A 15,207-nucleotide genomic window follows, 5' to 3' on the forward strand; every position below is an offset into this window, starting at 1 on the left:
AGACTCTCCTCGGTATCCGAACACCTCTTTGTGCACGCATGCGCACGATAAAGAATCCAAGTTCACAGCAAAAGTCACAGGGCTTGGAAACATGAATAGGGGCCTACACGCATGCATTATTCGAGAAAAAAAAGGGTAGCGCCGTACTGTATGGCAGCTCGCTTTCCCCCGTGATAAAGCAGCCCGAATTTCCACGAGGTTAACCTCACAGGACTATATAAAATCTTATCCATATCCTTATCAAACTGTTGAACAACCTTGTGACCAGGTGGAGTGTAGACGAGTGGACAACCAGCAGAGCTATGACCAGGCAAGCGACAAGAAGACCGTGTGCAACACCAAGGCTGGCTTCTCATGCTACAACGGCAACCAGGAACCCGGCACCAACTGTGGTGACTACGAGATCAGGATCTACTGCGACTGTCAGCAGAGTGAGTATTATATTCTTTTTCTTCGTTCATAGTCTGAAACTCCCACGTTCACTCATGTTTTTTGCACGAGTGGGATTTTACGTGTATGGCCGTTTTTACCCCGCCATTCAGGCAGCCATACTACGTTTTCGAGGGAAGCATGCTGTGTATGTTCGTGTTTCTATATCCCACCGAACCTTGACATGTATTACAGAATCTTTTCCGTGCGCACTTGGTCTTGTGCTTGCTTGTACACACAAAATGGAATAAGGCACTAGCAGGTCTGCACATTTGTTGACCTGGGAGATCAGAAAAATCTCCACCCTCCACCAGTCTCGGCCGGGATTCGAGCCCGCGACCTTTCGCATAGGAGGCCGATATCATATCTACTAGGCCACTGTGCCTGTCAAGAGTAGTATATAATTAGTATCACTGTCAATAGCTTGGCGTTGAAAGAGGCCAACGATCCAGTTACCTGAGAAGACGCTCCATGCTCTTCATGCCGAGCTGTAGAAGCGAAACACTTAAAACAAAACAAAAACATAACTCACATGTCAGGACAAATCCTGACACTGTTGAAGGAACATGAAGCAGATTATGAACTGGAAATCCAAAGCATCATCATTATAATCATCCTCATCTCATTAATCATCCAACATTAAATGTGTAGAGGTCTGGATGGCTGTGTGTCAATGTGGTGGTTCAACCCAATGCGGCAACGCCCTTCAAACGGAGTTGATCGATACAATCGAATGATTACTTACGTCCTCGCATACCTCTAAACCTTTGAGCTACAGTACTCAGCAATGCGTAGGGAAAAGGGCGGGGTGAGTGTGGGTGAGGAGAAGGGTGGGGGAGGGCATTTTACAGTTTGACATTTTTTTGTAATCATGATCGAGCAAGAAGCTCCATGGTTTAAACAAAAATGTTATTCAAAATACAAGACATGAAACAATTAACAGTATGCAACAATGACACGGACTCAAGCAAAAAGCTTATGTTGCTAGACTTAAACAATACAATATTACACACATCTTCATGATGGTGGATTTGACAAAAGTAAACCAGAAGAAGCTCCTTGTGGCACTAATCTTCATGATGGTGGACTTTACAAAAAGAAACCAGAAGAAACTCCTTGTTTAAGGTCGCGAAAAGGAAGGGCAAGTAACGTACGTGTCTCTGACAGTGTTCTTGGTTGTTGTTTTCAGGTTTCACTAAACCTCCAGGGGTGACGACAGTCACCACACCAGCCCCAGTGACAGTGCCCTACACGTGCGTGGAAGGCTGGTCCCCCTGGATGAACATCGACTCACCCATTGCCACGCGCTCCTCGGAGAACAAAGGCACCGGAGACTACGAGATGCTCTGGGAGCTCAGACAGTATTACAGGTAAGAATGATTTCAGCTTTCTTCTGAGCTTTTTTTGGTTTTTTGGTTTTTTTTTGGGGGGGCATCTTTAATCTTGGGTATTTAGAATAAAGAACAATGTGGAAAAAGATTACGAACAACATCATATTATCCAGGTTGCATCTGTCATAACCCTTTTCCTGCCTGTTTCAGTTTCTGCGCGAAGCCTCAAGCCATCCGATGCCGCAACGTCAACTCTCAGCAGTCCTACCACCGGAACCAAGACACTGTGACCTGCGAGCTGCCAACCGGCCTCATCTGCCTCAACAGCGATGCCAGCAGCGGAGTCTGCGACGACTATGAGATCAGCGTGGAATGCAACTGTGGCACATGTAAGGGGTTTTTTCTTTTGAATTCTGCTCTTGCCGGTTGTTATTGATCGTGTTGTTCGTTTCCATTGCTTTTCATTGTTTCAGTTAATTAGCCATTGCATCGTCATGGCTCACCAAATTGCGCGTCCCTGCGTCCTATACGCACTAAAATCTTAAATAAACGTACTAGAAATTCATGAACGAGGTCCCGTGACGAACTAAACCTGAAGAAAAAACCCACGTCCTGAGAACATCCATTATTGAGCGTGCCGTCGGTAGTGTCGTCGTAAGATATTCTGTCATATTTGTAGTCACACAAATTTACGGGGTTAATCTTACGGATACGTCGTATTACCGTGATGTGCTTGTGAAGGGCTGAGATAACTTTCAGACGTCGACATTCGTTGCATGCAATGGGCGCTTCAAAGATCATGTGTTGGCGAGGAATGTGCCTTCCGAAAGCAAAAATATGAGCCTACTGACCTTAAGACCCCAAACGTTCTACTGTGGGGGTACGATAACCCCATAATTATGTGACCCTCCACCACGAAATGAGTCGCATGTCACCTTTGCATGATTTTCATATTTTTATATTTTCCTAAAGTTTTTTATGCTCTATCCAGTGGTGAAAACCGTTTTAGAAAAGAGCGAAAACTGTTTGAGTTATAAGCCTGTGACTAAGGTGACCCTCACACTGTTACCAGACACTCCCCGGACTTATATTAAGCCAAGCGCAGAACCGCGCAAGGTGACATGCGACTTATTTCGTGGTGGAGGGTCACATATATACATTAGAATTGGGGGTTCCGGGACTCTCTACGGGTGCGTCTTTTCGTTTTTAATTATGATTAAACGTTTTGATAACTAACCATTCTTGATTTTTGATTTTTGATTCTGAAACGTTAGCAAACTTCCTATTTCAGATTCTTGCAGTTAAATTCTTTGTTTCCTTGCTTTGAAGTTTGAATTTTATTGCATCTGCAGCCCAGAGAGACTGTTAATAGACTTTACTCTGTGACTTGACTCTGATTTATTAATATATAAGTTTGTACCAGCGAGTTATTGTGTGGGTGATGTGAGGGTGTATCGGTGGGTTCTAAATGGGAACGTCTGACAAACGTGTATGTCTGCGTTTTGTCTGCGTGCTTGCGTGCGTGTGTGCGTGCGTGCATGCATCCGTGAATGTGTGTGTGTGTGTGTGTGTGTGTGTGTGTGTGTGTGTGTGTCTCTGTGTGTGTGCGCGTGTGTGTGTGTGTGTGTGTCTGTATGTGTGTCTGTGTGTGTGTGTGTGTCTGTGTGTGTCTGTGTGTGTGTCTGTGTGTGTGTGTCTGTGTGTCTGTCTGTATGTGTGTGTGTTTGTGTGTGTGTGTGAGTCTGTGTGTCTGTGTGACTGTGTGTGTGTCTGTCTGTATGTGTGTGTGTGTTTGTGTGTGTGTCTGTGTGTCTGTGTGACTGTGTGCACTTCTGTGTGTGCCGGAAACCTGATTAGTCCAGGTAACACACATGCGTACGTACACCCAATGTTAAAATCCATAATGATTCTGCAGTTACACCAACAGCCATACCCTCAAGGGCACCCGGTATCACGCCCCCACCCGGTCAACCCTGGAGTCCTGTACCCTCATGTTTGTGGACTTTGTGGATGAACTCCAATCTCCGAACCCCCAGCTCGAACGGAGACTATGAGACCATCGCCAACCTCCGCCTCACCTACCCGTTTTGTGAGCACCCTGCCGACATCCAGTGCCGTGTGGCTCCAACCCCGACCAACCCCAATGGTACCCCGTACAACGTGGCTAATCAGGTTTGCAGATTTTTTTCTCATAGGTTTTTTGTCTTTAATTCTTGTTAGGTTTTCCCCTAGCCCTTTTTACATTTAGTCAAGTTTTGACTAAATGTTTTAAACATAGAGGGGGGAATCGAGACGAGGGTCGTGGTGTATGTGTGTGTGTGTGTGTGTCTGTCTGTCTGTCTGTCTGTCTGTCTGTGTGTGTGTGTAGAGCGATTCAGACTAAACTACTGGGCCGATCTTTATGAAATTTGACATGAGAGTTCCTGGGTATGATATCCCCGGACGTTTTTTCCATTTTTTCGATAAATACCTTTGATGACGTCATATCCGGCCTTTTGTAAAAGTTGAGGCGGCACTGTCACACCCTCATTTTTCAATCAAATTGATTGAAATTTTGGCAAAGCAATCTTCGACGAAGCCCGGGGTTTGGTATTGCATTTCAGCTTGGTGGCTTAAAAACTAATGAGTGAGTTTGGTCATTAAAAATCGGAAACTTGTAATTAAAATTATTTTTTTATCAAACGATCCAAAAACAATTTCATCTTATTCTTCGTCATTTTCTGATTCCAAAAACATATACATATGTTATATTTGGATTAAAAACAAGCTCTGAAAATTAAAAATATAAAAATTATGATCAAAATTAAATTTCCGAAATCGTTTTAAAAACTATTTCATCTTATTCCTTGTCGGTTCCTGATTCCAAAAACATATAGATATGATATGTTTGGATTAAAAACACGCTCAGAAAGTTAAAACGAAGAGAGGTACAGTAAAGCGTGCTATGAAGCACAGCGCAATCGCTACCGCGCCAAACAGGCTCGCCACTTTCACTGCCTTTTGCACTAGCGGCGGACTACGTTCAGTTTCATTCTGTGAGTTCCACAGCTTGACTAAATGTAGTAATTTCGCCTTACGCGACTTGTTTCTCTCTCAGTTTCCCCTATCCCTTTTACTTTATTTTGGACCATGTTTCTTGGGTTTTTTTCTGTCAATTTCCTTTTTACATTTAGTCAAGTTTTGACTAAATGTTTTAACGTAGAGGGGAATCGAGACGAGGGTCGTGGTGTGTGTGCGTGCGTGCGTGCGTGTGTGTGTGTGTGTGTGTGTGTGTGTGTCTGTCTGTGTGTGTGTGTAGAGCGATTCAGACTAAACTACTGGGCCGATCTTTATGAAATTTGACATGAGAGTTGATGGGTATGAATACCCCAGACGTTTTTTTCATTTTTTTGATAAATGTCTTTTATGACGTCATATCCGGCTTTTCGTGAAAGTTGAGGCGGCACTGTCACGCTCTCATTTTTCAACCAAATTGGTTGAAATTTTGGTCAAGTAATCTTCGACGAAGCCCGGACTTCGGTATTGCATTTCAGCTTGGTGGCTTAAAAATTAAATAATGACTTTGGTCATTAAAAATCTGAAAATTGTAAAAAAAAAAAACAATTTATAAAACGATCCAAATTTACGTTCATCTTATTCTCCATCATTTGCTGATTCCAAAAACATATAAATAGGTTATATTCGGATTAAAAACAAGCTCTGAAAATTAAATATATAAAAATTATTTTCAAAATTAAATTGTCGAAATCAATTTAAAAACACTTTCATCTTATTCCTTGTTGGTTCCTGATTCCAAAAACATATAGATATGATATGTTTGGATTAAAAACACGCTCAGAAAGTTAAAACGAAGAGAGGTACAGAAAAGCGTGCTATCCTTCTTAGCGCAACTACTACCCCGCTCTTCTTGTCAATTTCACTGCCTTTGCCATGAGCGGTGGACTGACGATGCTACGAGTATACGGTCTTGCTGCGTTGCATTGCGTTCCGTTTCATTCTGTGAGTTCGACAGCTACTTGACTAAATGTTGTATTTTCGCCTTACGCGACTTGTTTTTCTCTTTCTTTCGTTCTTATAAGCCCCTCTAATTTTTCCAATCAGAAATGCCGCGTGACTAGCTGTTGACTGTATCGACACGTTGCTCACAGCATGAAAATAAACATTGCCATCACAGAACTTTCTACCATGTTTCATCCAGGTTGGAGTGACGTGTGACTTGAACCATGGCCTGGTGTGCCTTGACAGCGAGCAGAGGAACGGAGAGAAGTGCCACGACTACCAGGTGAGGTTCTACTGTGTAGATGCCTGTCCTGCTACTTACCCGCCAAATTACACTGGTGAGACACCTACTGCCTACCCACCCTGGTATACTGGTGAGACACCCACTGCCTACCCACCATGGTATACTGGTGAGACACCCACTGCCTACCCCCCATGGTACACTGGTGAGACACCCACTGCCTACCCACCATGGTATACTGGCGAGATTCCAACTGCACACCCACCTGGCCAAAGTGGTGAGACACCAACTGCCTACCCACCCTGGTACACTGGTGAGACACCCACTGCCTACCCACCATGGTACACTGGTGAGACACCAACTGCCTACCCACCCTGGTACACTGGTGAGACACCCACTGCCTACCCACCATGGTATACTGGTGAGACACCCACTGCCTACCCACCATGGTACACTGGTGAGACACCCACTGCCTACCCACCATGGTATACTGGCGAGATTCCAACTGCACACCCACCTGGCCAAAGTGGTGAGACACCAACTGCCTACCCACCCTGGTACACTGGTGAAACACCCACTGCCTACCCACCATGGTATACTGGCGAGACTCCAACTGCACACCCACCTGGCCAAAGTGGCGAGACACCCACAGCCTACCCACCGTGGTACACTGGTGAGACACCCACTGCCTACCCACCATGGTATACTGGCGAGACACCAACTGCACACCCACCTGGTCAAAGTGGCGAGACACCCACTGCCTATCCACCATGGTACACTGGTGAGACACCCACTGCAAAACCGTATGGCCATAGTGGCGAGACACCAACAGCCTACCCACCCTGGTACACTGGTGAGACACCCACTGCCTACCCACCTTGGTACACTGGTGAGACACCCACTGCACACCCACCTGGCCAAAGCGGCGAGACACCCACAGCCTACCCTCCATGGTACACTGGTGAGACACCCACTGCCTACCCACCTTGGTACACTGGCGAAACACCCACGGCACACCCACCTGGTCAAAGTGGCGAGACACCCACAGCCTACCCCCCATGGTACACTGGTGAGACACCCACTGCCTACCCACCTTGGTACACTGGTGAGACACCCACTGCATACCCACCTTGGTACACTGGCGAGACACCCACTGCACACCCACCTGGTCAAAGTGGCGAGACACCCACAGCCTACCCACCGTGGTACACTGGCGAGACACCCACTGCACACCCACCTGGCCAAAGTGGCGAGACACCCACAGCCTACCCCCCATGGTACACTGGTGAGACACCCACTGCCTACCCACCTTGGTACACTGGCGAAACACCCACTGCACACCCACCTGGTCAAAGTGGTGAGACACCCACAGCCTACCCACCTTGGTACACTGGCGAGACACCCACAGCCTACCCTCCATGGTACACTGGCGAGACACCCACTGCACACCCACCTGGTCAAAGTGGCGAGACACCTACCGCCTACCCACCATGGTACACAGGCGAGACACCCACAGCCTACCCTCCATGGTACACTGGCGAGACACCCACTGCACACCCACCTGGCCAAAGTGGCGAGACACCCACAGCCTACCCACCATGGTACACTGGCGAGACACCCACTGCACACCCACCCGGTCAAAGTGGCGAGACACCTACCGCCTACCCACCATGGTACACTGGCGAGACACCCACAGCCTACCCACCATGGTACACTGGCGAAACACCCACTGCACACCCACCTGGCCAAAGTGGCGAGACACCCACAGCCTACCCACCATGGTACACTGGTGAAACACCCACAGCCTACCCACCATGGTACACTGGGGAAACACCCACTGCCAAACCGTATGGCCACAGTGGTGAGACACCAACTGCCTACCCGCCGTGGTACACTGGCGAGACACCCACAGCCTACCCACCATGGTACACTGGCGAGACACCGACTGCACACCCACCAGGACAAAGTGGTGAGACACCCAATGCCTACCCACCGTGGTACACTGGTGAGACACCCACAGCCTACCCACCATGGTACACTGGCGAGACACCCACAGCACACCCACCAGGACAAAGTGGTGAGACACCCACTGCCTACCCACCGTGGTACACTGGTGAGACACCCACAGCCTACCCACCATGGTACACTGGCGAGACACCCACTGCACAGCCACCTGGCCAAAGTGGTGAGACACCAACTGCCTTCCCACCATGGTACACTGGCGAGACACCCACAGCCTACCCACCATGGTACACCGGCGAGACACCGACTGCACACCCACCAGGAGAAAGTGGTGAGACACCCACTGCCTACCCACCGTGGTACACTGGTGAGACACCGACAGCCTACCCACCATGGTACACTGGCGAGACACCCACAGCACACCCACCAGGACAAAGTGGTGAGACACCCACTGCCTACCCACCGTGGTACACTGGTGAGACACCCACAGCCTACCCACCATGGTACACTGGCGAGACACCCACAGCACACCCACCAGGACAAAGTGGTGAGACACCCACTGCCTACCCACCATGGTACACTGGTGAGACACCCACTGCCTACCCACCATGGTACACTGGCGAGACACCCACTGCACAGCCACCTGGCCAAAGTGGCGAGACACCCACAGCCTACCCACCATGGTACACTGGCGAGACACCCACTGCACACCCACCTGGTCAAAGTGGCGAGACACCTACCGCCTACCCACCATGGTACACTGGTGAGACACCCACAGCCTACCCACCATGGTACACTGGCGAGACACCCACTGCACAGCCACCTGGCCAAAGTGGTAAGGCTTTGATATATATATATATATGTAAGGTTTTACTCGTCTTTCTAATGATGGAATTGCTTGATATCAGTGAGGAATTTGGATTTGTTGGCAATATTGTCAATTGTTACTGCACTCGAGGTTGAACAGATTTGAAGGGGTATCGACACTGGAGCGTATCTTTTCAGTAACATAGAAATGACGAGTGACTTTACGGACTAATTTATTAAACAAAATGTCACTCTGCACAGAAAGCTTTAGGCTCTTGGAATGTATAGTGTCTCAAAGTGGAAGGGATACTTATCCGATGTAAAAGCCTGGCAAGAACCGAGAGAGTCAGCCCGAGTCATTTACAAGGGAAGAACTGTGCCTTTAAACAAACATGTATTCAGTAACTTACAATGTCAAGAAATACTGTTCTTATCGCAGGAGTGCAAAAAGTGAACACAATGTAAGAGTGCTCTTATGGGAATAAGAACAAATGGTTGGCGGACTCTGCTTTGATAACACTGCAGTGACCATCCTTTTATCAATGCTTGGTTTTATCCCTGTGTAACGCCATGCATCTGTTATTGTAGTGTCAACCTAAAGGAGGTCATCAAATACAACAAGGGTTTGTTCATTGACAAACAAACTGGATTGCTCTTTGCCATGACACACACACACCAAATACGGTATGATTATTATTACACGATCACCAACAAAATGCAACCCACGTTAATGCTAATAACTTTTACATCATATCTGTTGACCGAATTTCTTCATATATTAGTGTACTATAACCCTACCGGATTTTCCGTGAATCTCTTGAATTTTACTGGCACGGTTGGCCTAGTGGTAAGGCGTCCGCCCCGTGATCGGGAGGTCGTGCGTTCGAACCCCGGCCGGGTCATACCTAAGACTTTAAAATTGGCAATCTAGTGGCTGCTCCGCCTGGCGTCTGGCATTATGGGGTTAGTGCTAGGACTGGTTGGTCCGGTTTCAGAATAATGTGACTGGGTGAGACATGAAGCCTGTGCTGCGACTTCTGTCTTGTGTGTGGCACACGTTATATGTCAAAGCAGCACCGCCCTGATATGGCCCTTCGTGGTCGGCTGGGCGTTAAGCAAACAAACAAACAAAAAATCTTGAATTTGACAACTTCTCCCTGCTCATAATTATTCAAGACTAAACGGTCTCCCTGGACCCCCTGGCTCCTGGATTTTGACTTCAGAAGGTTGGCTTTACACTGGTGTACATTAACTTAAGCCTATGCATAACCAGTCCACGAAGTGACGAGTTTATAGTTCAATTGGTTTGATTGTTGTGCACTTTCAAAACAAAATGTCCCCACTTCGGGAATCGACTCAACAGTACGAGGGTTAATTGACATTGAGCATTAGCCATATTTACCTGATTTAAACCCTCAAGACTTTTACCTTTTTGGATTATCTGAATGTCAGAGTTGATACAACTCCCAAAAACCAGAAAAGACAGTTTGACCTACAAATTGGCCACTTTGGGGTATAATCATTTATACAATTTAGCTAAAGTACACAAAGTAATTCGATAAACAGATGTGGAAGTTATTCGCATTTTTGTGGGTTGCACTTTTAGGGAGTCACCCTGTACGGGACATCTGATATAATGTTCCAAAGATTATTTTCAACCGTAATTCGATTAAAGTGAAAGTAGAACTTGATAACAATATTTCAGTCATATGGGACTTTGAATTCCAGGGGCGACACCAACTGCATACCCACCGTGGTACACTGGTGAGACACCCACTGCCTTCCCACCATGGTACACTGGCGAGACACCCACTGCACACCCACCTGGCCAAAGTGGTCAGACACCCACAGCCTTCCCACCATGGTACACTGGCGAGACACCCACAGCCTACCCACCGTGGTACACTGGCGAGACACCCACTGCGCACCCACCTGGCCAAAGTGGTGACACGCCAACTGCTTACCCGCCATGGTACACTGGTGAGACACCCACTGCCTTCCCGCCATGGTACACTGGTGAGACACCCACCGCCAAACCATATGGTCACAGTGGAGAGACACCAACAGCCTACCCACCATGGTACACTGGCGAGACACCCACTGCACATCCACCTGGCCAAAGTGGTGAGACACCCACAGCCTACCCACCATGGTACACTGGTGAGACACCCACTGCCTTCCCACCGTGGTACACTGGCGAGACACCCACTGCACACCCACCTGGCCAAAGTGGAGAGACACCCACGGCCTACCCACCGTGGTACACTGGTGAGACACCCACTGCCTTCCCACCATGGTACACTGGCGAGACACCCACTGCGCACCCACCTGGCCAAAGTGGCGAGACACCGACAGCCTACCCACCGTGGTACACTGGCGAGACACCCACAGCACACCCGCCTGGCCAAAGTGGAGAGACACCCACGGCCTACCCACCGTGGTACACTGGTGAGACACCCACTGCCTTCCCACCATGGTACACTGGCGAGACACCCACTGCACACCCACCTGGCCAAACCGGCGAGACACCCACTGCCTACCCACCATGGTACACTGGCGAGACACCCACTGCCTTCCCACCATGGTACACCGGCGAGACACCCACTGCCCACCCACCTGGCCAAAGTGGTGAGACACCCACTGCCTATCCACCATGGTACACTGGTGAGACACCCACTGCCTACCCACCGTGGTACACTGGCGAGACACCCACAGCACACCCGCCTGGCCAAAGTGGAGAGACACCCACGGCCTACCCACCATGGTACACTGGCGAGACACCCACTGCCTTCCCACCATGGTACACCGGCGAGACACCCACAGCACACCCACCTGGCCAAAGTGGCGAGACACCCACTGCCTATCCACCATGGTACACTGGTGAGACACCCACTGCAAAACCGTATGGTCATAGTGGCGAGACACCAACAGCCTACCCACCATGGTACACTGGTGAGACACCTACTGCCTACCCACCATGGTACACTGGCGAGACACCCACTGCACACCCACCTGGTCAAAGTGGCGAGACTCCCACAGCCTACCCACCGTGGTACACTGGAGAGACACCCACTGCCTACCCACCTTGGTACACTGGCGAAACACCCACTGCACACCCACCTGGTCAAAGTGGCGAGACACCCACAGCCTACCCACCATGGTACACTGGCGAGACACCCACTGCCTACCCACCTTGGTACACTGGCGAGACACCCACTGCACACCCACCTGGTCAAAGTGGCGAGACACCCACAGCCTACCCACCATGGTACACTGGTGAGACACCCACAGCATACCCACCTTGGTTTACTGGCGAGACACCCACTGCACACCCACCTGGCCAAAGTGGAGAGACACCCACAGCCTACCCACCATGGTACACTGGCGAGACACCCACTGCCTTCCCACCGTGGTACACTGGCGAGACACCCACTGCGCACCCACCTGGCCAAAGTGGCGAGACACCAACAGCCTACCCACCATGGTACACTGGTGAGACACCCACAGCCTACCCACCATGGTACACTGGCGAGACACCCACTGCCCAACCTCCCGGCCAAAGTGGTGAGACACCCACAGCCTACCCACCATGGTACACTGGTGAGACACCCACAGCCTACCCACCGTGGTACACTGGCGAGACACCCACAGCACACCCGCCTGACCAAAGTGGAGAGACGCCCACGGCCTACCCACCGTGGTACACTGGAGAGACACCCACTGCCTTCCCACCATGGTACACTGGCGAGACACCCACTGCACATCCACCTGGCCAAAGCGGTGAGACACCCACTGCCTACCCACCATGGTACACTGGCGAGACACCCACTGCCTTCCCACCATGGTACACTGGTGAAACACCCACTGCACATCCACCTGGCCAAAGCGGTGAGACACCCACTGTCTACCCACCATGGTACACTGGTGAGACACCAACAGCCTACCCACCATGGTACACTGGTGAGACACCCACTGCACATCCACCTGGCCAAAGTGGTGAGACACCCACAGCCTACCCACCGTGGTACACTGGTGAGACACCCACTGCACACCCACCTGGCCAAAGTGGTGAGACACCCACTGCCTATCCACCATGGTACACTGGTGAGACGCCCACGGCCTTCCCACCTTGGTATACAGGCGCAACACCCACACAGACGCCGTACACTTGTGTGCCCAAGTGGACAGGTTGGATCAACAAGGACAACCCCGGTATTGGAGACGGAGACCGCGAGCAAATGACAGCCAAAGAGAAGGAGGAGTTCTGCCCGCACGGAAACATCACCGCGATCGATTGTCAGACAGTCGATGGCATCGAGTACTTCAGCTCCGGCGAGCAGCTCGTGTGTGACCTCGAGCACGGTTTGATTTGCAAGAACGAAGACAACGCACCCATCCCCTGCAGCGACTACCAGGTCCGCTACAAGTGCGAGTGCAGTCAGGTTCCGACGTCCCACACCACACGCCCTCCCTATTATGACTGCGTGGAGGGATGGACTACCTGGATGAACAGCAACTCACCAACGGAGGAGCCAACCCTTGACGGTGATGTGGAGAACCTGACCGAGTTGCCAGGGTACCCCACTACCTGCTATAAGGTAAGCAAGTCCCAATGTATGATCTGAAAATGAAAAGGGGTTTTCAACAACTTTTACGTATGTGCAGAATATACCTGCGCAGTTTCAGCGGCACAGACGACGCACTGCCTTTTATTTATGCCGCGATAGGGATTATGACGAGTACTTGGCCTGTTTTCCTTTCATGCAACGTATAGCGGGCTGGGACAATCTGCAGTGCGTCGTCGGTCCTGCTGAAGTTACATAATTATGTGAGCGGAGCCCCTTACGTTTGTTTACGCAGCACCTCAAAAACCCACATCGTGTTTACAGGACTAGAAAACACAAACCAGTGATTGAAACATTGGCAGTATTTGCAACAATCATTTGTCTGTACACATTCAAAGTCCGGAGTATGGTTTGAGAAGCGAAGGGGTTTGCAACAACTTTTACTTACGTTTGTCTACGCAGCACCCCAAACACCCATTTGCAACAGAGTCGTTTTTATAAAGCTGTGTACATACCATTGATATATCTCCTAACCCGGTGTAACTAGTCCGATAACCACAACTATTTATTTTGGTTCTTGCAACGGGTTTTTTCTGTCGTTTCTGAACATCTCACCGTGGGTCACAAGGTAGCAGATGTCCCTGCTTGGTAACGGGAACATCTCAGTCCCTGCTTGGTAACGTGAACATCTCACCGTGGGTCACACGGTAGCAGATGCCCCTGCTTGGTAACGGGAACATCTCACCGTGGGTCACAAGGTAGCAGATGTCCCTGCTTGGTAACGTGAACATCTCACCGTGGGTCACAAGGTAGCAGATGTCCCTGCTTGGTAACGGGAACATCACAACAAGTTCGCGATTACGGTACAAGTGTTTTCGATGATAACCAAAATGATGTGAAAAAATAAAGAATGCCGACAGTTCTAGTAATATGTGTAGGCATCACCTCAAACACCCATTTGCAACAGGGTACGTCGATCTATAAAGCTTTGTACCACTTAATTGTCATGCATGTTTACTCATTCTAATAGGCGACTTGCCCTATCGGCCTTCGCCGCCAAATCGCGCGATAAATGTGGACAGTGTGCTGCAGCAATGATAGCCGCGAGAATAATCCTAAAGTTCGTTCTAAGTAACAAGCATGGCCCGTGCACAAAGGAAAGGCGATCGAGGTTTAAAAAAAAAAGAATGATTAACACAAGCCAGAGAACACCAGCGTTTGTGAGAGCAAAACGTTTGCCCGCAGGGAAGTGAACCTTCCTTGTCTTTCGCACCGGAGAACTATTCAAGCGGGGTATTGTGCAAGTTGGCTATTCTTGTGTGTGTGTTAAATGGTGAATAATGATGTATTCGCATGATTTCAATCGGTGAAACTTCAATCAAGGAATGATAAAAACAAGTAGAAAATCATATCTGATACTTGCTATCTTTTCGTGACTGTTTGTACTTAATGATTGTAACACATCTATCAAATTAAAATATGCTCCTTATTCTTTCCTTGCGGGCCAGGGACATAATTGGAACTGCAATCTGTTCGGGAAATCGACTTTAATTGTCAAAGGATACTTTATTAAACAAAATCAAGTATTTCTCGCGTAACATGGCTTTCATCGGCACACAGCTTTAAAGAACGACCAAACACCAATTTTGAAAAACATTAAAAGCAATAGACCATTCTACTTTCGGAGAGTCTCATTCTTTCAATCGTGGCGCACGAAAACAGCCCCCATCCTTTAAAAACAAAACCCACCATCTCGTGGTAGGTGTTTTTCTTTCTTGTGCGGTGACAGTTTTCTGACAGCAATGGCAAGACTTCAACCTGTTGGTTTGCTTATCTATTTATGTTTCTACTGTTATTTATTACCAGCGTCTCC

The 15,207-nt window shown here is 49.0% G+C and overlaps 1 protein-coding gene across 1 annotated transcript in view; it reads left to right on the plus strand.

Moving 5' to 3' along the window:
• Nucleotides 1-15,207, plus strand: part of LOC138981212 (uncharacterized) — a 128,247-nt gene that overhangs the window by 35,593 nt on the left and 77,447 nt on the right. Inside the window, exons 28-33 of the mRNA XM_070354059.1 lie at nt 269-431; nt 1,619-1,799; nt 1,971-2,149; nt 3,676-3,932; nt 5,959-8,797; nt 10,498-13,367. Coding sequence (XP_070210160.1) covers nt 269-431; nt 1,619-1,799; nt 1,971-2,149; nt 3,676-3,932; nt 5,959-8,797; nt 10,498-13,367 — 6,489 coding nt within the window. The remainder of the gene's footprint in view (nt 1-268; nt 432-1,618; nt 1,800-1,970; nt 2,150-3,675; nt 3,933-5,958; nt 8,798-10,497; nt 13,368-15,207) is intronic.

The sequence above is a fragment of the Littorina saxatilis genome, linkage group LG12 (assembly GCF_037325665.1).
Source record: "Littorina saxatilis isolate snail1 linkage group LG12, US_GU_Lsax_2.0, whole genome shotgun sequence".
Classification (NCBI taxonomy): Eukaryota; Metazoa; Mollusca; class Gastropoda; order Littorinimorpha; family Littorinidae; genus Littorina; species Littorina saxatilis.